At 49.9% G+C, this 21,640-nt stretch overlaps 1 protein-coding gene across 1 annotated transcript in view; it reads left to right on the forward strand.

Annotated features, from left to right (window-relative positions):
* LOC144111009 (phospholipid-transporting ATPase ABCA3-like) overlaps positions 1-18,405 on the forward strand; it is a 103,635-nt gene extending 85,230 nt beyond the window's left edge. The window contains exons 31-37 of the mRNA XM_077644092.1: positions 146-315; positions 2,012-2,150; positions 4,965-5,307; positions 7,411-7,536; positions 9,604-9,743; positions 12,165-12,300; positions 13,604-18,405. Coding sequence (XP_077500218.1) covers positions 146-315; positions 2,012-2,150; positions 4,965-5,307; positions 7,411-7,536; positions 9,604-9,743; positions 12,165-12,300; positions 13,604-14,853 — 2,304 coding nt within the window. The 3' untranslated portion in view covers positions 14,854-18,405. The remainder of the gene's footprint in view (positions 1-145; positions 316-2,011; positions 2,151-4,964; positions 5,308-7,410; positions 7,537-9,603; positions 9,744-12,164; positions 12,301-13,603) is intronic.
* Positions 18,406-21,640: the final 3,235 nt, after the last annotated feature.

Consider the following 21,640-nt stretch of genomic DNA (forward strand, 5'->3'; position numbering starts at 1 on the left):
CAACTTACAGTTGGGTTGCGTCAGTAACAGATGCGCTAATCTTCCTAAATCTAGTCTTCGGCGCGAGCATCCCAGCTTATCTTTTCGTACCGGACCCAGGACCATCTTGTGAAGTATTTCGTACTCAAAGGGTGCGTACTCGCAGGAATTCCTGGTGCACCAGGCCTGTCCCTTGATGGAGGCCGGCAGCGTCCGTCTGCAGAACATCGATGTGACGGATGTGAAGACTCAGCTGCTCGCCGTGGCCAACGACGACATCGGGGATTACGTTTTCCACTATCAAATGGGCATTGTCTCCGAAGTTCCAGAGCCCAGGTATGGATCTGCCTGTCCTAGATCTGAGCCACGGTCACGTCTCGAACACACGCCTTGCATCGCTCTCGTGCACCCTCACTTTCGGCAAGCTGGAAGGTCCGAGGCCAATGCCACCTAGATTTGCGAGACATCCGGACGCCGGCATGACGTCACGATAGTGATAAGGGCCTGCGTGCTACTACATTCCGAAGTTGGGCACACGGTTAGAAGGGGGCTTGCGCCTGCTGCTGCCTCGTCTTTCGCCACTGTACCACCTCGTGTTAGCGATATAGGCGCCTGGGTAAATAGGTCGAGTGGGGCCATCCATTTCCCATGCAGTTATTGATTATCTATAGTAATTGGTTAGTGTTAGTTACTCTGTTCTAGTTCTCTTGGCACCGTCAATGGGAGTGGCATCCGAAGTTACACTGTCGAACTCATTGTGGTTTGCAGCTCGCGTACGGCATTGCATTGTAGTCACGAATGTGCGGTGCACTCCGAAAGTGCTCGTAGAAAACGAAATAGGTGCGAACGAACAACAAATCCCGTCTCCTTTTTTAGTATGTATTTGTATAACCACCGGCTCAACTCGGTTCTGCAGTGTCTGATCGGCGGTGTAACGGAAGATGTTAAGCGTACTGTAGCAGTAATAAGCCTTCCTCAACTGGCCAGTAGTCTGGGCGGCGTGCGGAAGGCGTTATCGTTTCGCTCACTTTTCATAGCGAAAATGGTGGCCGGTGGTATGAAAGCGAGCTCGGGAACATGTAGCGAGTAGAGTGCGCGGTGGCTCGTACTCACTGTACAGAGTCCTGCGGAACACTCGCCTGATAGAATAAGAGGATTAATGTTACAGGAGTTTGCAGTTTTGCGAGCAGTAGCGTACTTTTGCCGCTTGTCGAAAGTATGTGCAAGACGCTCGTGAACGTTAAGTCGTATAGTACGGTCACACTCGCACCGGACTCACTCACGGTTACCTACTGAATACTTTAAAAAAATTAACATCTTGCCCGAAATTACGTACGACGAGTGACCAGACTTAGCCTGTTAGCGCGACTATTGGCCAACGCGTCTCCTCATTACCTGATCTTCTCTCTCCCCGAGAGCGCCTTTCCTCGCGCTCTCGCCCTGTCTGCGTGCGCAAGACACCGACGCGATCTCGGAATATGCGTTTTTGTGCAGTCAGGAACAAAAGTCTCCGGACCACGCGTTCCTCAAACGAAGCCGGTAGCTCTGCTATTAGCCTGCGGATGGAGACCACACTTGTGGAGATGAAAGGAAAATAATCTGGCTTTCACTTCCGCAATTGTGGTCTTCAGCCGCCGGCTAATAGCAGAGCTACCGGCTTCGATTGAGAAACACGTGATCTAGAGGCTTTTGTCCCCAACAGTACTTTAACACTACCTGCGAGCACAAAATATTTTGGTTTTGTATATCACGTCTTTTTTTCCCAAATCTTGGATTGCTTATGTTTGCCATAAGTGGCCACGTTAGACACTACAACACTACACCTTTGTAGAATTCTACGAAACTGCACTTTTCTAGAGTTGGCGAGGTTTGTCAAGCGGTCGTGATGACCGCTTTTTTTCTTGCCACCCTCAGTTTTTTTTGTAAAGAAGCCAGAAATAAAATTGATTTCCTCAGCGCAGAAGCTGTAAAGGTTTGCTCTCTTAAAACAGCCGGCGTCTGCAGCATCTGAGAACGCGATGCGTGCACGCAGGTTCACGCTGTGGTTCAACGGCCAGAACCCGCACGCGGCGATACTGGCCCTCAACTTGTTGCACAATGCGCTGCTTCGCAACCTCACCGGGGACCCAGAGGCCTTCATCCGGATCACCAACACGCCGGACAACTTCGAGGTGAGAGTTGACTCGCACGAGAGCCCTGAAGTCGAACGCGGACATAACGGGAAATTAGACACCGTTAACATACCGTGTACCGTGTTAACGTTAGCGTTACCGGAGTACCGGGATCCCGCCCATTGCCAATGAGCGCGCGGTGATTGGTCCCGGTGCGGGAGGCGTGCGTGCAGCTGCCGGGTAAGTGGCGCCATCTAGTGCTGCCGAGGCGATCTGCGCATGCGCATTGGAGATGGGCGGGCCCCCGGTATTCCGGTAACGTTAACGGTAACTCGGTAGACGGTATGCTAATGGTGCCTATTACGTTTGTTTACAAATACTGCAAGCTCTGTAACTTATGCTAAGCGAGCTATGGGAAGAAAAATAATAGGTGTAACATTAAGAAACCGGAAGTGGGCAGAGTGGGCGACAGAACAAACGCGGGCTAATGACGTCCTAGTCGAAATCAGGAGGAAGAAATGGGCTCGGGCATGGCATGTAATAATGCGAAGGCAAGATAACCGACGGCCCTTAAGGGTAACGGAGTAGATTCCAAGTGAATGCAAGCGTACCAGGGGGCGGCAGGAAGTTACAGGTGGCCGGATGAGATTAAGGAGTTTGCGGGGATACGGTGGTCGCAGCTGACAAAAGACAGAGTGAATTAGAGAGACATTGGAAAGGCATTTTCCCTGCAGTGGTCGTAATCAGGTTGATGATGATGATTATGATGATGACTGCGAGCTCTTCTCGGGCCCATGCATGATTGGTTACAAAGGTAAAATTAAAATGAAAGCAGTGGATCGAGCAAGTTAAACAAGTGTATAATCACGAAAAATACAAGATAACAGCTTGTAATAAGGGAGTAATTACTCATTGGCATTCACCCAAGCGCAGCCATGCGGCTACAAAGGAAAGCTCAACTGTATGCCAATGAGTAATTACTTCCTTATTACAAATCTACTCCCCATGCTCCGGCGATGCGGTGGTCCCGGGTTCGAGCCCCGGATCAGGACGAATTTTTGTTCAACTGCGAAGTTTCTGAGAAAGCTGTTTAGCTTTCCTTTGTAGCTGTTTTGTTGCGCTTGGGTGAGTGCCAATGAGTAATTACTCCCTTGTTAGAAATCTACTCTGCCTTAGAGGATTTCCCTAGAACATTTGACTAAGAGAACTGCTTATCATGACAGGTGCGTCACGGAGGTAATGATGGAAATTCATGGTGATTAGCGTTCTCTATCAAAAAAGCGAGGTTCTTATTGTTCAGTCGATCGTTAAGACACGTCACACTCTTCGTGGCCTTATGTATAGCAGCAAGTCGGGCCTTCCGGTCTTCCACAGTTTCCCGGGATCATAGCAGCAAATAAATGTTCTGCTATGATCCCTGCTATAATCCCGGCTCAGCCGCCGGCATACACTGTTGATCTGCTGAAGCCCACGGCTCTTGTGCTCCGCTACAACTTAATTCTGTTTGTCCTTCATAGGCATTGCTGTTTTATTTTCGTAGAGCGCTACATTGAGGTCAGTGTACGGTATGCTTTTTAAATTTTAGAGTTTAAGTCTAAAGGGACCGTCACAGGCTTTCGCGGCGGCGTCGGAGCGATGTTGTAACCCAAGGGTAGCCGGCCTCGGGTTCCCGTGGCCGGAGGGTGGCGGCTATGCCTACGAGCACGAAGCATAAGCGCGGCACAATTCATCGGACCAGTTATTTGCTGCGGTGAGGAAGGTAGACGAAGCTGATAAACGCGGAACAACCCCTGCCTTCAAAATCGCATTACCTCTGGGGCAATGTGCAAGGAGTTTCTTTGCAAATGACAGGAGTAGCTTCGGACCGCGTGGCGGGGCATCTCAGCTACTCTTGGGGCTTCCGCGTCTAAGGCGACAACTTTTTGCAGCTCCGCAACAGGTGTTCGTAGGCGCCGTGCTGTCGCTTGTTCTCGAGCAAGCAGAACATATACGGAAGCCGCCGCCTCACCCTCGTATATTCCCAATGCGCAAGAAGCCACAGAAAGGTATCCCCGAGTATGAGCGATTCCGCGTGAGGAACTTCATAGTTTGTACACCGCGTGCTCAAACTCCGTATTACAGTCGGTCGAATCGACGTGCGCGTGTTTCTCCATGTTTTACGGGGGTTTAACGTCCCAAAGCGACTCAGGTTATGAGGGACGCCGTAGTGAAGGGCTTCGGAAATTTCGACCATCTGGAGTTACATGGAGTTCTTTAACGTGCACTGGCATCGCACAATACACGGGCCTCTAGAATTTCGCCTCCATCGAAATTCGACCGCCGCGGCCGGGATCGAACCCCGCATCTTTCGGGTCAGCGGCCGAGCGCCATAACCACTGAGCCACCGCGGCGGCCTTTGGTCGTAATGTGCTGGAGTAATGAGTTGGAGGGAATTAAGAAGCTTTATTGGAGGACAGTAGTGGGGCCCGTTGACGATCCGCCGAGTCCGCGGGAAGCTGTGTACTCCAGGAGGTAGGAGAGATTGCGGGAAGTAGGGTGAGACCATGTCAGCGTTACATGCCCAGTAGGAAAAAAAAGACGACGGAATCGAGCCAAATTTCGACAAAATATTTTCTCGTTTCGTAGTGATGACGGATTTTTCATTACTATTGTAGTTTTTCCTTTAGTACTTTCTCGAAGTACTTTTCTATAGTTCTGTCGCTACGACACGGGACAGCGCAATACTACAGAGAATTTTGTTGCGAGAACAAATTCATGTGTGCCCTGATGGTTTGAACGTCTGGAGCAGTGAACTTTTTCAAGTTGCCCAAAGAGCTTTAGTGGCAGCCTGGAGAGATCCGCCGCGGCGCTTTCACCAAAGGCCCGTGGCCGCAGGGCGTGGAGACGGTGGACACGCTGCTCAGCTTCTTCCTGGAGTTCGACCTGTCCCGAGCGCGGCGAGACAGCGCGGGTTACGTGGTGCACGCGGTGCTTGTGCGCGTGCTGTGCGCCGTGTTCGTGCCCACCGCGCTGTGCTACCACGCGGCACACTTCGCGGTTCCGGTGCTCGACGAGCGCATGTCGGGCGCCAAGCACCTGCAGCTCATGACGGGCCTCCTGGGCGCCGTCTATTGGCTTGGCCACTTGCTGTTCGACGCGTGCCTGGGCGCCGCCCATGCAGCGGCCTTCACGCTGGCCGTCACCTTCTTCCGCGCCTTCCTCAGCTGGCCGTACGTCTGTGAGTGGCCGACTCTTCTACTATGCTAATGGTGCCTACTGGCCCAAGAAATCGCTCTTGTAAAAACGGGCATATGGACATCGAGGACAATGACCATAAAACACGGAGGACACGTGGCTGGTGTTTTTGTGCGCCTGCAAAAATTGCTGATGGCCTAGCTCTGTTAGGTCAGGATATACGTAGCGAAAGCGCGGAGACTTCTGTATTGGAAGAGTGCGATGTCAGTGCACGTTAAAGATCCCCAGGTGGTCAAAATTATACCGGAGCCCTCCACTACGGCACCTCTTCTTCTTTCACTCCCTCCTTTATCCCTTCCCTTACGGCGCGGTTCAGGTGTTCAAAGATATGAGACAGATACTGCGCCATTTCCTTTCCCCAAAAACCAATTATTATTATTATTATTATTATGCACTCACTAGAGGCGCCTTTATTCATGGCTAAAGCTTGAGCCGTCGTGGCGGAGTGGTAGCGTCTACGCCTCAAACGCCAAAGGCCCTGGTTCGATTCCGAGCCTCGGCACAGTTTTTTTTTCTATTCAGTGAGTTTGCGGAGGGCTTCAGTGCCTCACATAGATGCCGCCACCGAATACGTTGGTTAGCGGTTAACCGCCGGCTCTGCTAAGGCGCGTTTATACTTCGGCGTAACGCTCGAAATTCTACGAAATTCCCCTCTCCTGCGGCCGCTCCTATATAGAGCAAACAGGACGCTCCGTTAACGAGCGAATCAGGGAAAATGAAAGAAACGTAGAGCAAGAAAAAGAAGGCCCAAATATGCCTAAGCATATAAGGTCCTGCCAGTCACGCTCTTGTGAGCCATGTTTTTCTGGTGCGCGAATTCTATCAAAAAGCAAAGACGCAAAAGCCAGATAATTAATCAAAGCTTTTTTATTGCAAAGAAAGGAAGCATGTGCATCAGCGACACGTTCATATCTTTGTATAAGGCAGAGAACAATTTTTCACTCGTTCGCTATCTTATCAACCTTTTAAGATGATAGCATTCCTTCCGTGTACGATGGTATATATTTGTCCGTGTTGCCTTCAAATAAATCAGTTGTGAGTGGCGCTCCGTCCCGTCTTTCTATCTGGTGTTGTCTGTTTCCGCGCCTGTAACCAAAAAGATGTACAGTTACCAGCTTTCCCCGCAAGACGTTCTTTTAAGCTATATGGACTACCTGTCGGTCTATGCGATGGCTTTTGTAGAAAACTGCTCAGCAACACCAAGGACAGTGGTCAGTGCCCTCGAAGCCATACGTGGTTTTGTGGGCACCTTCAGAGACGTTCTCATCTATCTGGGAATTCGTGAGCGCCCGGCAGTTTTACACCTAACTTCACATTGTTTTCGTGGCTTAACGATGCGGAATGTACAGTACAGTGGCGGCATCACCTGCCGCTTCCTTTTTAAGCATGGAAGCAACACGAACTCAAGTGAACGTTGTCCGTAAACTGTGGCAAACCTAAAGGCGAACACTGAACCAAACGTGAATCCGAACATATTCGAAGACCTCCAAACTTCTTCGTCCGAATGGCATCCAGCAGAAAGAAACGTCAGCCCCGATAGGGATTTGAAGCTTGAATCAGCCCCGGTGCAAACAGAGCAGTTTCATTTTCCGTTGCCTTAGGCCACTAAGCCGCCGTCGCAGCGTCTCTGCTTTAATTCGTCGTATTTGCCATGTTTCATCCGTTATACATGTAGTTCTGCGCTTTGAAATGCGAACGGCACGGTGTTCAGGTGGAAAAGAAGCTGCTGATGGCGGTGACTCGTCAAGCCTTGAAAGGAGCCATGCATAGAGGCCACATGGCTGCCTTAGTCTATAAAAAGCAACAGGTGGAGGCTGTGAGCCGGTCAGCAGCAAAAGGACATGACCAATACCTTACTGTGGCTACTTTCCATCAGGCGTCCTAGAAGTTGTGCCTTTCCGCAATGAATTGTTGTGCTTTATGCGGTGCGGACTGGCCAACTGCCCACACTAATTTGTCTGAGATGAGAGGGACTACATATTTTGTATTCTCTTTAGTTACGTTTATCATACGATACGCTGTGCACTTAATGCCTTGCTTGCCCTCGCCCTTTTGAGCCTTCTTCGATGACTTGCTACTCTTGCAGTTGCCATCTACCTGATTTTTGTGATGTACGGCCTGTTGTCCGCGAGCCTGGCCTACGTGGCCTCCTTTTGGTTCGACAACGCGGCCAAGGCGTTTTACACCATGGCCACTGCGTACATTTTCGGAGGTAAGTATATTCGTCCAGCAGTCTTAATGAACATTCTTTGCACATGGGAAACAGGAACACATTGTACAGGGTCGTTCAGTGTGAAAATTAGCTGCAGTTCAACCACAGCTGAACCTAGTTAGAGAGCGAAAGCTGTGGAAGAGCAACTGCCTCGGCTTCGGGAGGGGGTGCGTTCGACTCCCACCGGTCACCCACCGGTCATGCTGTAATGGGTACAAGCCATTCCCTGGCCTGGTGCTCGGCTTTCTAGGGTGCATGGCTTGGGAAAATAGCACGCGCCTTCAAATCACGCGCCTGTGTGTGCCTTGACAGGGCAAGAAATGGCCTCATGGCCGAAGCGGCCTGGTGGTAGAGCATCCGCCTCTCATTAGGGAGGTGCTGAGTTCGATCCCCAGTGCCGCCAGGTACCCATCAGTTTTCTAATGGGTACAAGATTTTCCCCGGCCTGGTGCTCGGCTCTTCTAGGGTGGGATAATTGGGAAAAGGGTCTTCGACCAAACAGTTGCCTTGACGGATCAGAGATGCGGCTTGGCCTGTAACGTTCACTACGTTGCACACACTGGATAGGCAACGCGCCCACCCTGCCAGGTGGCGGTTAAATTAATGGTTGATCACAAGAGGTTGGTCCCCGCAGCGTTCACTGGTCACCCAGTGAACGCTGCGGCCTATTGCTTCAGTGGCGCGTGTCTGCCACAACGTTGTCAGCGCTAATGCATGCACGACTGAAGCGCGACTGAGGCGTCCACTGCCCCAGGGAGCCAGTTCTGCGTCTAGAGCGTTGTCTACGCCAACGCCAATGAACACAAAGACTGCTGGCGGTCTATAGCTTCAGTGTCGCGTTTCTGCTACAACGTTGTGAATGGGCTGAGGTCAATCTACTGAATTTTCTTGGCTTTCTGAGGAATACGTGTTCAAGGGTGACGTACATATATCGAGTTTTATTTCGCCCCTGATGTCAGTAATCAACCACAGGGGGCAGACACTGCATAATGTTTGTAGCGACGTTTCGAACTGCACAGAGCAGTTCATCTGAATGCCGAAAATGACGTAAAGAGCGGCTATACTCAGACTTTTGCGCTATTTGGAGAGCCGGATTTCAATCGGTGCATTATGGTGTTCCGAAAAGTTAATCGTGACAAACCTTTGCATTTCTGCATTCTTCGCGAATCTGGTACGTCTCGGCGAAATATTATTCCCGCAAAAATAATGGGGATAAACTATTTACTTGGGCTTTGGCAACGAGCAAATTGTAGAGAGCATGTTGTTTTTATGTTCAGTACGTACCTGATACTAATTAACGCTGCCAGGGGGAAACCGTCGCTTAAACGAATACATTTATTTTACGATGCCGGGCGTAAAAGATTAGCTCTGCACAGAATCTTGCGGCCCTTCAAATACACTTAATCGCGCTAGAGGGAGACATGCAGTGCGAGTGGACCTCACGTTAGGCCTCATGTCCAGGGTTATGTCCGCTGTAGATTGTCCTTGCTCCAATGCATGTTGTGTAAGCGCAGCGTGCCAGCGTTAAACTGCCTGTTGTGAAAGAGGGGACCACTAGGGGGCCTGCCATTTCTGCTTTGCGAAATTTAGTGCGCGCGAACTATTCACTGGTAGTCAGGCCGTATTCCCGAAATTTTGAGGTCATGAAAAATGAGTTTGCTGCACTCGCCTCAAAAGCCCTGCAGATGATCCGATAGGATGCAGTGGTAGCACCCAATGCCTACCACTAACATGTGCCGTCGCGTGTCCTCACGAAGACGGAAAATTCATAGGGATACCTAACTGCATTATGTGCTGGCACTGCAATAGCATTACAAGCTGTTCGTTCCTTTACTGGAAGTGACGTCGCATTATCACGGATCATCCGTTATGGGGACGTCACTTCTGTCCAGCCAATGGGAATGACCGTCTGGTGGTGTCGCTTCCCTGTAGCCCGTGGTCGAATTTTATGAACGAGGACTCATTTTTGTCCCCCGATTAGGTTTTTAATGCTAGTGCATTAACCCGGCGAGGTTACTCGTGTAGAGCCGCGTAAAGTTGCCCTTTGTGGTGCTGCGACTGACGCAGGAGTGATCGGTGCCCTGGTGGCCACCGCGGCGGACCTGCTGGTGTTCTCGGCGAGCCCGCCCGCCCTGCAGGTGTGGATCGAGATCCTGATGACGGTGCCCATCCGCTGGCTTCCCACATACATCGTCACCCGGGGACTGGTGAGCTCCGTCTTATCGATACGTAGTTAGTGCCGCGGGAGTAGATGATGCAAGGGCAAATTCAAGCACCTCTTAAAGCAGTATGAGACCTTTATGCCCGTTGACGAACTCCTGGAGGTTGAAATTAACTAGGACCATCCACTCTGCAATGTATCTTGTGGTCATAGATGGCAGTTCTTTGTTCGCAGGTGACATCCGTAATCAAACACAGGGGCAGGTACTACACAATGTCGGTCCCTATGGATCCGTAATAATAATAATAATAATAATAATAATAATAATAATAATAATAATAATAATAATAATAATAATAATAATTTGTTTTGGGGGAAAGGAACACAGTGTCGGTCCCAGTGGATGCCTAATAATAATAATAATAATTGGTTTTTTGGGGAAAGGAAATGGCGCAGTATCTGTCTCATATATCGTTGGACACCTGAACCGTGGAAGGGATAAAGAAGGGAGTGAAAGAAGAAAGGAAGAAAGAGGTGCCGTAGTGGAGGGCTCCAGAACAATTTCGACCACCTGGGCGATCTTTAACGTGCACTGACATCGCACAGTACACAGGCGCCTTAGCGTTTCGCCTCCATCGAAACGCAGCCGCCGCGGTCGGGTTCGAACCCGGGAACTCCGGATCAGTAGCCGAGCGTAAAACTGCCTTTTGAAAGCAAAACTAAGAACGCGAACCCTATCCGAGTTGTTTTACAGTGTCCGTTATGTTGTATTATCTGGGGCAGAGCAGAAGGTTGGTATATAAAGTGTTGCACATTCATGCCTGTGTAACATGAAGTACTAGTTCAGAACGAACCCTTTACAACGGCTTGACTATCAGCGGAATACCATTGGTTAGTTTCTTGATAATCCATTGCCTGCCTTTTTCATACTGTATACAGCACACAAGTTGCAATCACCTGAACACTGATCTTTTCCGCCTTGATCGATGCCACTGCTTTTTAATCAGTTAGTTTTCATTAGTTTTCCTGTTTCGACAAACACAGCATTAAACATCGGAAAACCCAGTTCTCATTGTTTGAACGCTCTGGTGAAAGGTGAGTAGAGCTGAAGGTTTTTCAAAAATCATGTTTTTGTTACTTGCACTCAAAAGCGCTTTACATACTTGTCGTTTCCATATATGCCATTTTTTAAAACTTTAAATTGTTTTGGCACAAAGTTAATGCGAGGCATCGAGTCGTGGCTTCCTTTCACGAGTGAGGGAGGACCGCACGCCGAAACTAATTCCTATCGAAAAACACAGTCCATTAGCTTTATGGCTATAGCTGTGCCAAAAAGTGCAATTTTTTGCATGAAAACGTGCCATGGGCCACAATGCTTAGCGGCGCTAGCAAGAAGCTGGGCTTAATTCCTGGATAGAGTGTTTTCATTTTCATATTTATAGCCCGGATAAAGTTATAAAACACAAATGAGCTATTGCCATTAGAAATAAAAAAGCTACGGGGAACTTGTTGAAGGATGCCCCGATGGTTGTACTGGTCGTGGCACTTGATTATGGAAGTTTCATGCCGAGGTAGAACCGGCCACTGCGATAGGTGTCGAAATTGGTTAGAATCCAGCAGAAAATAATCCTTGCCCCGTAACGGAGATTACTCAGTTTAAAATGTAATAAAAATGACCTTAGTGTAATAACATTACACACAGAGTACAATACAACTAGGCAGTACCGTATAGGCACTTAAAGTGCTATGTAGACACGAGGACTGTGTTTTCCCAGTGCTATTGCATATTCACAAGACAAGAAGTCGGTGACCGCTGAGGTTGTGAGTGCGCATGAAATAATGCTGATGTCGCCGTGTTCCCCTCCAACCGAGACCGTCCAATGGCGCAGTCACTATGGGCAGCGTTCAAAAATGCCCTACATCGTTGCGCACAGGTTTCGTGACCAAATTATCGAAAGACCTTGGCAGTGTGGTTTTGGTACGACGTTAGTCTTTTGTAGGTCGATCGCTTTCGGGTGACTGTGTGCGTTTGCAGATGCGTTCGCCTTCTGGCGCCCTGACGGCCTGCCGTACCGCATAGGCAGTACCGTATAGGCACTTAATTTTGAAGCAGAAAAAGTGCTATGTAGACACGAGGACTGTGTTTTCCCAGTGCTATTGCATATTCTTCACAAGACAAGAAGTCGGTGACCGCTGAGGTTGTCTCTGTGCATGAAATAATGCTGATGTCGCCGTGTTCCCCTCCAACCGAGACCGTCCAATGGCGCAGTCATTATGGGCAGGGTACAAAGCTGCCCTACATCGTTGCGCGCAGGTTTCGTGACCAAATTATCGAAAGACCTTGGCACTGTGGTTTTTGTACGACGTTAGTTTTTTGTAGGTCGATCGCTTTCGGGCGACTGTGTGCGTTTGCAGCTGCGTTCGCCTTCTGGCGCCCTGACGGCCTGCCGTCGTGATTGTCTCGCAGACCAAGCTGATCCTGCTTCGCAAGGAAAGCCTGATCTGCGAGGAAGGCGGCCTCCTGCTGAAGCGTTACTGCCAGGACAACTTCCTGCAGTTCATGCAGAGCCTGGAGTCATGCTGCCCGCAGCACGTGGGGCCCTGTACGTATACGCTAACATTTAGAAAATGCGAAGTGACGATAGACAAAATTCACGCGGACACCTAATTGCGTTGTTTTGGCAAATCGATATAGGATAAGAAACTGTTGATGCACTTGCCGGAAGTGACGGTACTTGCAGGAAGTGAGGTCAGTGCACAGCAAACACTAACAAGGGAAATAAAACACCAGCTCTTGGTTTACCGCAATTCCCCGGGCTTGCTGTTTTGTGCGCGTAGCTTGCTAGCCTTGCCTCTTGAACCGGACAGCATCGGATAGGCTCCGGGTTGTTTGCAGAGCCGCTCCGGCGTTTTGCATGATTTGGCGGTTACTTTTGTGCGGGATGCTGTGCGATTTTTATGAAACAGATTGCACCGTGTATATCTGAGCAAAGAAGCATACTGGACGAGGTGACGATTTTGTTTCGCTTCTGAGAAGCGTTTTATTGCAAGGTTACCTTTTATTGCCGGAAAAAAAAAACAGTGAGATTTTCGGAAAGGCACAGACACAATCGAGGTAGCGGAAATAGACGTTTTCAGCATACCGGAGACGTACTAGTGCGGACGTGTACCGGTTTACCGGACCCCTCCTGCGCACGCGCAGTGACCCCGCCTGACAGCGCTTGCGCAGGAGGGGTCCAGTAAACCGGTATACGCTCTCCGCTAATACGTCTCCGGTATGTTAAAAACGTCTAATAACAGCCCTACTAGACGAAGGCACACTTTTCCCTCTCGTACGCACGCACACATGGAGAAAGCTGCAGTGGTTACTCTCAAGTTACTCCAGGTTAATCCCGTGTTATGCTAGCGTGACAGGGGACTCACCATTGATTAATTGAAAATGTGGCGACGCCACTGGGTGGAGTATCTCCTTTGAGGTGCACCTGCCGCTTTGTTATTCATTTGGATCCGATTTGTGCGTTTTCCGTCTTTGACGCAGAGAAGCTTTTGCAACAGCTCTGCCACCTTGCTCTTGGGGCGACTAGGTGGTCAATGCCGCCTCATCGAGGTGCCGTATTCCCGCCGCTAACCCATCTTGTTATAAATGCACTCACTCCTATATCACAGACCCGAACCACGTCGATAACAGATGGCACACTTTCATTGATCACAAAGCGATTACTTCATTCGCACTCCCTCCTCCATACTTGTGACATGAATTTTACTGCTGTCACAAACATTCCACTACTGTGTGCTGCAAGCTCCCGGCGCTCACCCTCGAGCACCTGACAATGTGAAAACCGCTTAGTCACGCTCTGAACAGAAGCGATTCGGTGCGCACTAATCGAAGCTTCTGTCGAGCCGCAGATCCGATGCGCGAGCATGGCAGCATGGAGCAGCCCCTCAGCATGGGCCTGTACTCGGGCTTCTTCGAGGTGTCGGCGCTGTTCCTGGAGGCCTGCTTCTGCTTCGCCGCGGCCAGCTTCCTAGATTCCACCTTGCTGCAGCGTCTGTGGTCCCGCTCCCAGAAAAGCGACACCACCTCGGGCTACTGGTACCCGCAGTTCGAGTCCGAAATCGACGCCGACGTGCGCAACGAGGCTAAGCTGGTCGACGACATCTGCCAGCAGCGCAACTTCGGCCAGCAGGCGTTGGTCGTGCGCGGCCTGAGCAAGGCGTACGGCAACGTGCAGCCGCGCGTCGCCGTCGATGGCGTCAGCTTCGCCGTGCGCCGCGGCGAGTGCTTTGGTCTCGTTGGCGTCCTGGGCACCGGCAAGTCCTCGCTGCTCGGCATGCTTGGCGGCGAGCTCTTCCCGACGTCCGGCGACGCGTACTTGCGTAACGGCCTGTCCCTCACCCGCCAATACCGCCAGTGGATGCAGGGGGTCGGCTACGTCCCCTACGGATCGGGACTACTGGAGCCGCTCACGGGCCGCGAGACCATCTGCGTGTTCGCCGTGCTTCGAGGCATCCAGGACGTGCCCCGGACCACGGCCTGCCTGCTGCGACTGGTTGAGCTGGACGAGCCGGACGCGCCCGTCTCCTCCTACGGCGTGGGCGCCAAGACCCAGCTTTCTCTGGCACTAGCCCTGATGGCGCTCCCCAAGCTCTACCTGCTCGACCTTCCCGAGTTGGACGCGCCGTCGCGCGCCGTCGTGCGTCGGGTCCTGGAACTGCTGCGTCCCACGAGCAGCGTGGTGCTTGCCTGCGAGCACCTTCACCACTTCGAGGGCGTGTGCGACCGCATCGCCATCCTGGTCGCGGGTCGTATCGAGTGCATCGGCTCGGTCAAGGAGCTCCGCGAGAAGTACTGCCGCGGCATCACCATCACCGTGTACACCTTTCCCGACCGCAAGTACGACCTGGACCACCAGCGGGTCATCGCCATCGACATGATGGACAACTTCCCGACGTGCGAGCTTGTGCGCTGTTACGAGGGCCTCCTCGAGTTCCACATCCCCGAGCCGCCGCCCGGTGGCTTCTGCGAGGTGTTCGACCGGCTGATCGCCATGAAGCGCCGGCACAAGTTTCACCTCTTCTACGTCAGCGACACCACGATGGACCAGATATTCGCCAGCCTGGGCCGCAAGCACGCCGGCATGCAGGCTCGCGAGTGATGTCGATTGGTCCCCGCGCAATAATATCAACATACGATAGCGCCTTTCACAACTGGACCGCAGAGAGCCGATTGCACAGGATATTTCACATGACTTGCTTCACTGACACTTTTCCTCTGCTTATCGAGAGTACATCACTGTCGTTCATGTTTACGTTGCATGTAGAGAGTATACACACATTCTCGCGACGCCTGTTGGAGTGTTCACGAGAAACTCGCTAACGAAAAGGCAGCTTAGAAAATTGAAGCCCGCGGGAGGGGGGGGGGGATACCGCTTTACACAATAGTAACCTACTGACGTTTTGCACTGCTTGCCAGAGTATGTATGGAAGAAGAGTATAGAAGAGCCGCTTTATATCTAAACGGGTTTCTTGAATTAATGTTCGCATTGCTGTGCATATGAAAGTTACTCTGAGGATGATGCAATATATGCAGTCTCTTCGATGCACTGTATTCCGTTCCAAATGTGTCTTCACTTTCACGGCGAATCGAGCGTTTGCTATCCCGTATCCAAGTTGTCGACTCATTAACCTAACTGCACGGTTAGCCTTAACGACCCTCCTTTCCATCCCGCTAGAGTGTCTCTGGATCTCTGGGATTGTGCATATGGTTACATGCACTCTCTCAGAGGCCTCTCTAAGCCTACGCATCCCCACTTCTGTCTCTCGAGGTTCTGGCTCCTCCCCTTCAGCAAATCGCCGCGACTAGCACGGATAACGATAGTGTTCGTTATCCATTTTGTCCCCTACCACCTCCTGGGCTTTGGCCACTGCACATACCATGCACTTTCTTGACAGGGTTCCACCTGCACCCGCCTGTTCGCCTTAACTATCGCTAAATCGCCTTTCTCAACCCTCGCTACTTTCGAGTCACCCACTATACCATGCAGAACCGTTCTGCGCTCTAACCTTTCGCTTCCTGTCTGCTACTATTGCCCTCCGGGTCGCACTAGCTGGCTCTCCTGTCGCCGTACGCTACTGTCACGTGTCACCCGTTGTTACCTTTCAGTCTTCCCCACTCAGTCTGCTGCGCTGCCGCGCTGTAGGGTCGACGAGCCTCCTTGTTACTGCTACTGCATGGGACAACAGTCTTTAGGTGTACCATGCTGTCCTCGTTCACCACCTGACACTGCCCATAATCGGGGCGACTCACCGGCCGCGACTTGAGCGCTTCCACCTGCTCTTCTAACTGGGCCCGCTTTTCCCACTCTTCTTTCAGCTCGCCCACAATTCGCTCTAACAGGTCGGCCTTAGCCTCCTCTCTCTTAAGCGACTCCGCGACCCGAGTTCCTGAAATTATAGAGGCCCGTGTGCTGTACTATGTCAGTGCACGTTAAAGAACGCCAGGTGGTCGAAATTTCCGGAGCCCTTCACTACGGCGTCTCTCATAGCCTGAGTCGCTTTGGGACGTTAAACCCCCATAAACCAAAACCTGGTTTGAGTTTCTAGATTAAGCCTTTCCTCTTGCCCCACCTTCAGGTCTCCTTCGAGTTCCTTAATTCTAACTGCCCATTCCCCTTCCAACGTCCTAACGGCCTCCTCGAAACGCTTGCATAGCCTGCACGCGAATCTAGCCTCCTCTGCCTCGGCTAAGCACCCGAAATCTGTCGCGTCCAAACACCAACGCTCGCACTGCACTAGCTCCCCGTCCACCCTGGCTTTCCTAGCTTAGCGACCCATCATCCGGCCGACTGCGTAACGTAGAATCCCGCCAAAATTCCTAAACACCCCCGCTAGCCTTCCTACCCCTAAAACGGCTTAAAATTACCGCTCCTACAGCATGTACAAAAACAAATACCGAAAGCACTTAGCTTCGGACGAAGGCGCTGGAGCTGGAGCTGGAGCTCTAAAAATGCATTCTCCCTCGACGGCGTCACGAGCCACGACCATCTGATGTTAAAATCTGAAAATATTTTGTGGCTCATTTTTCGCCTTAAAGCCAAGGTTATCAAAGTCGTATCGCGTGGATAACCAGTTCGTTTTTTCCTCCTTCTATGGTGGCCACAGAGTCTTACTAGTAAGTACACTGGATGGAAAGCTGGCGGCTTTTCACTTCATTCACTTTGGACGCCCGAGGCATGCAGGGAAGACAGCAGGTCGGAATGACATCTATTGGCATGATGAATGTGCTACAGATGGTATTTTTTGGTTGTACAGTTTCGTTTTCATCATTGTAGGTTTTGCTGATGTTTTGTGCGCTTTGTGGTTGCGTACTGCAGCTACGCACGCAGTTCATTTGAGATCCGAGGCATCCGAAGGCGCTTGAAAAATCATCTGAGCACAGTCTGTTGTACCTGCTAGGCCTAAATTCAGTCTGCCTCCTCATTGGGAGCAATTTATCAGAAAGAGAAAAACTATTGTCCACCGATATAGGAGGCACCCCTACCTTCCCAGCTCAGGTGCGCAGACCCGGGAGGGAGTAGAGTGCTTCGCGCCGAGAGGCCTGTGTGGCGAACCGCTTGATTCTCCGAGGCCTCTGTCGCCAGGCGGACGGCTTCGAGTTGGTCTGAGTTTCGAGCTTCTAAGGAGAGACTCCCAAGCTTCCTGCAAGCAAGCTGGGTTTTGCTCAGCGGCAACCTGTGCTACCTGTGCATTTTAAATGTGAAGGAAGGGAACAAGATTTTTTTTTGCGAACTGAAAACGCAACAGTCCGATGCTAATACCTCTCTGCACATTTCTCGTAGGAGTCTCGGAGACAGTTTAAAAGCGCAAAATTAAGTACTTCGACAAGCGCAAATTATGTTAACCGTACTCGCTGAGGATTCCCTTTCGAAGACTGGCGGTGGCCGCGCATTGCATGCAGGAACGACTTCCACTTGATGAATTCATGCAAAAACCCTCATGTTACCATTTCTCAGCATTAACACGGCCGTCACTTACTTGTGGCAGGAGAGGCTTGCGAATCCTAACATTTTTCTTGGCAAAATATGTAAACGCAGCGCCAGGAGATGCCAAGAGCCGGCACTTAGTGCGCGCCAACTAGTTTCTGATAGAAACGCTGGGGATCGGGTAAGATTCTCGCGGCACAAACATATCCTCTGCACGGAAATAGGGCGCGTACCGCAATAGCAGGCAGACTACACCAATGAAACGTTTCTATTTTTCGCAATGCGGAAAAAAGCTAACGTGTAGTATTTAAGGAATTAAATATTTTTTTGCAAGAATACTTGCTTTAAAAAGAGTGTCTCTTCAAGGAAATTTTTTTTTTCGGCTGGCTATGTTTGGCGGCATGAAGAGTAAGCCATATCGCCATATGAAAATTCAGTGCTTGTCGGCTTTTCTGCTCATTTATTCGATTGCACACTTACAATAATTTATTACAGGACATACTGAATGCAAGACAACGCTTCCTTACAGCATATAATTTGCAAAAATTTGTATTTCTGCAGTCGTAGTAATGTTTTAGGCCCAACTCAAGTGCGTGTTGCTGTCTTCCCGACATTCCCACAGTCGATGCCGGGAAAACCATTCCTGGTTGAGAAATATCAGCACTCCGCGTAAACTCAGCCCAGAGAATAAATGGCGGCAGGTGGCGCCGCAAACGCTTGCCGTTTTCTATCTGTACTGCGTTGCCATTTTGCTCAAGCAAAAAAAATCTGCGACGGCCACAAGATTCCTCGCTTCAGTAAATTTTTCACATACGAACTGCTGCCTTGGTAGATGAAACAAAGTTTATCCTCCTCACATTTCCGATGAGAATAAAAGCAAACTTGTCAGTGTTCGTCACTTCGCCTTTATTCAATTCAGCTCATAGTCACAACGAAAGAGGCCGCAATCAAGTACAAATTAAGCGCTAATGCAATGCCCCTTAATTCTACCGTGCAGTTCCTTGAACTCGACAAAGCATTCATAAAACTGTTACTAGTTCAGCCACATGGTTAATTGTCATAAACTCAGCCAGCGAATACTCGGCGGTTGGTGGCACCGCAGTCGTTTGCCGTTTACTATCTGCAATGCTTTTCAATTACGCTCAAGCAAAAAAAGTCGCTGATCGCCAAAAGATTAGTCGTTTAGGTAAATTTTACACATTTCCGAAGCGGATAAACGCAAACCTTACTTGTCATAGTGTTCGTCACATCGCCTTTATTCATTTCAGCTCATAGTAGCAACGAAAGGAGCCGCAGATAAGAAGAAATTAAGCGCTAATGGAATGCCCCTTAAGCCTACTGTGCAGTTTCTCAAAAGCAACGAAGGATTCCTAAACGTGCTCATAGTTGAGCCACATGTGCACTTGTCATAAACTACGCGAGCGAATACACGGCGGGAGGTGGCGCCGCAGTCGCTTGCCGTTTTCTATATGGGCTGCATTTCCATTACGCTCAAGCAAAAAAAGTCGCCGATGGCCAGAAGATTCGTCGCTTCGGTAAATTTAACACGTTTCCGATGAGAATGAAAGCAAACTTTACTTGTCACAGTGTTCGTCACTTTGCCTTGATTCAATTGAGCTCATAGTAAAAACGAAAGAGGCCACAGGTAAGCAGAAATTAAGCGCTAATAAACTGCCCCTTAAGCCCCTGGTCCAGTTTCTCGAGAGCAACGAAGGATTCCTAAACGTGCTCATTGTTGAGACGCATGTGCACTTGTCATAAACTCAGCCAGCGAGTACACGACGGAAGGGGACGCCGCAGTCACTTGCCGTTTTCTATATGGGCTCCATTTCCATTACGCTCAAGCAAAAAAAGTCGCCGATGGCCAGAAGATTCGTCGCTTCGGTAAATTTAACACATTTCCGATAAGAATAAAAGCAAACTTTACGTGTCAGAATGTTTTTCATTTCGCCTTTATTCAATTGAGCTCATGGTAAAAAAGAAAGAAGCCGCAGGTAAGTACAAATTAAGCGCTAATGAAATGCCCCATAAGCCTATCGTCCAGTTTCTTGAACGCAACGGATTCCTAAAGGTGTTCGTAGTTGAGCCACATGTGCACTTGTCATAAAGTCCACCAGCGAATACACGGCGGGAGGTGGCGCCGCAGTCGCTTGCCATTTTGTATATGGGGTGCATTTCCATTACGCTCAAGGGAAAAAAGTCGCCGATGGCCAGAAGATTCGTCGCTTCGGTAAATTTTACCCATTTCCGATGAGAATAAAAGCAAACTTTACGTGTCACAGCGTTCATCACTTCGCCTTTATTCAATTGATCTCAGAGTAAGAACGAAAGAGGCCGCCGGTAAGTAGAAATTAAGCGCTAATGACACGGCCCTTAAGCCTACCGTCCATTTCTTTAACGCAACGAATGAATCTTAAAAGTGTTCCTAGTTGAGCCACATGTGCACTTGTCATAAACTCAGCCAAAGAATACGCGGCGCAAGGTGGCGCCGCAGTCGTTTGCCGTATTCTATATAGCGTGCATTTCCATTGCGCTCAAGGGGAAAAAGTCAGCGATGGCCAGAAGATTCGTCGCTTCGGTAAATTTCACCCATTTCCGATGAGAATAAAAGCAAACTTTACGTGTCACAGCTTTCATCACTTCGCGTTTATTCAATTGATCTCAGAGTAAGAACGAAAGAGGCCGCCGGTAAGTAGAAATTAAGCGCTAATGACACGGCCCTTAAGCCTACCGTCCATTTCGTGAGCGCAACGAATGATTCTTAAAAGTGTTCCTAGTTGAGCCACATGTGCACTTGTCATAAACTCAGCCAAAGAATACGCGGAGCAAGGTGGCGCCGCAGTCGTTTGCCGTATTCTATATAGCGTGCATTTCCATTGCGCTCAAGGGGAAAAAGTCGCCGATGGCCAGAAGATTCGTCGTTTCGGTAAATTTCACCCATTTCCGATGAGAATAAAAGCAAACTTTACGTGTCACAGCTTTCATCACTTCGCGTTTATTCAATTGATCTCTGAGTAAGAACGAAAGAGGCCGCCGGTAAGTAGAAATTAAGCGCTAATGACACGGCCCTTAAGCCTACCGTCCATTTCTTGAGCGCGACGAATGAATCTTAAAAGTGTTCCTAGTTGAGCCACATGCGCACTTGTCATAAACTCAGCCAAAGAATACGCGGAGCAAGGTGGCGCCGCAGTCGTTTGCCGTATTCTATATAGCGTGCATTTCCATTGCGCTCAAGGGAAAAAAGTCGCCGATGGCCAGAAGATTCGTCGCTTCGGTAAATTTCACACATTTCCGATGAGAATAAAAGCAAACTTTACGTGTCACAGCTTTCATCACTTCGCGTTTATTCAATTGATCTCAGAGTAAGAACGAAAGAGGCCGCCGCTAAGTAGAAATTAAGCGCTAATGACACGGCCCTTAAGCCTACCGTCCATTTCTTGAGCGCAACGAATGATTCTTAAAAGTGTTCCTAGTTGAGCCACATGTGCACTTGTCATAAACTCAGCCAAAAAATACGCGGCGCAAGGTGGCGCCGCAGTCGTTTGCCGTATTATATAGCGTGCATTTCCATCGCGCTCAAGGGAAAAAAGTCGCCGATGGCCAGAAGATTCGTCGCTTCGGTAAATTTCACCCATTTCCGATGAGAATAAAAGCAAACTTTACGTGTCGCAGCTTTCATCACTTCGCGTTTATTCAATTGATCTCAGAGTAAGAACGAAAGAGGCCGCCGGTAAGTAGAAATTAAGCGCTAATGACACGGCCCTTAAGCCTACCGTCCATTTCTTTAACGCAACGAATGATTCCTAAAAGTGTTCCTAGTTGAGCCACATGTGCACTTGTCATAAACTCAGCCAACGAATACGCGGCGCAAGGTGGCGCCGCAGTCGTTTGCCGTTTTCTATATAGGGTGCATTTCCATTGCGCTCAAGGGAAAAAAGTCGCCGATGGCCAGAAGATTCGT

The sequence above is a fragment of the Amblyomma americanum genome, chromosome 11 (genome assembly GCF_052857255.1).
Source record: "Amblyomma americanum isolate KBUSLIRL-KWMA chromosome 11, ASM5285725v1, whole genome shotgun sequence".
Classification (NCBI taxonomy): domain Eukaryota; kingdom Metazoa; phylum Arthropoda; class Arachnida; order Ixodida; family Ixodidae; genus Amblyomma; species Amblyomma americanum.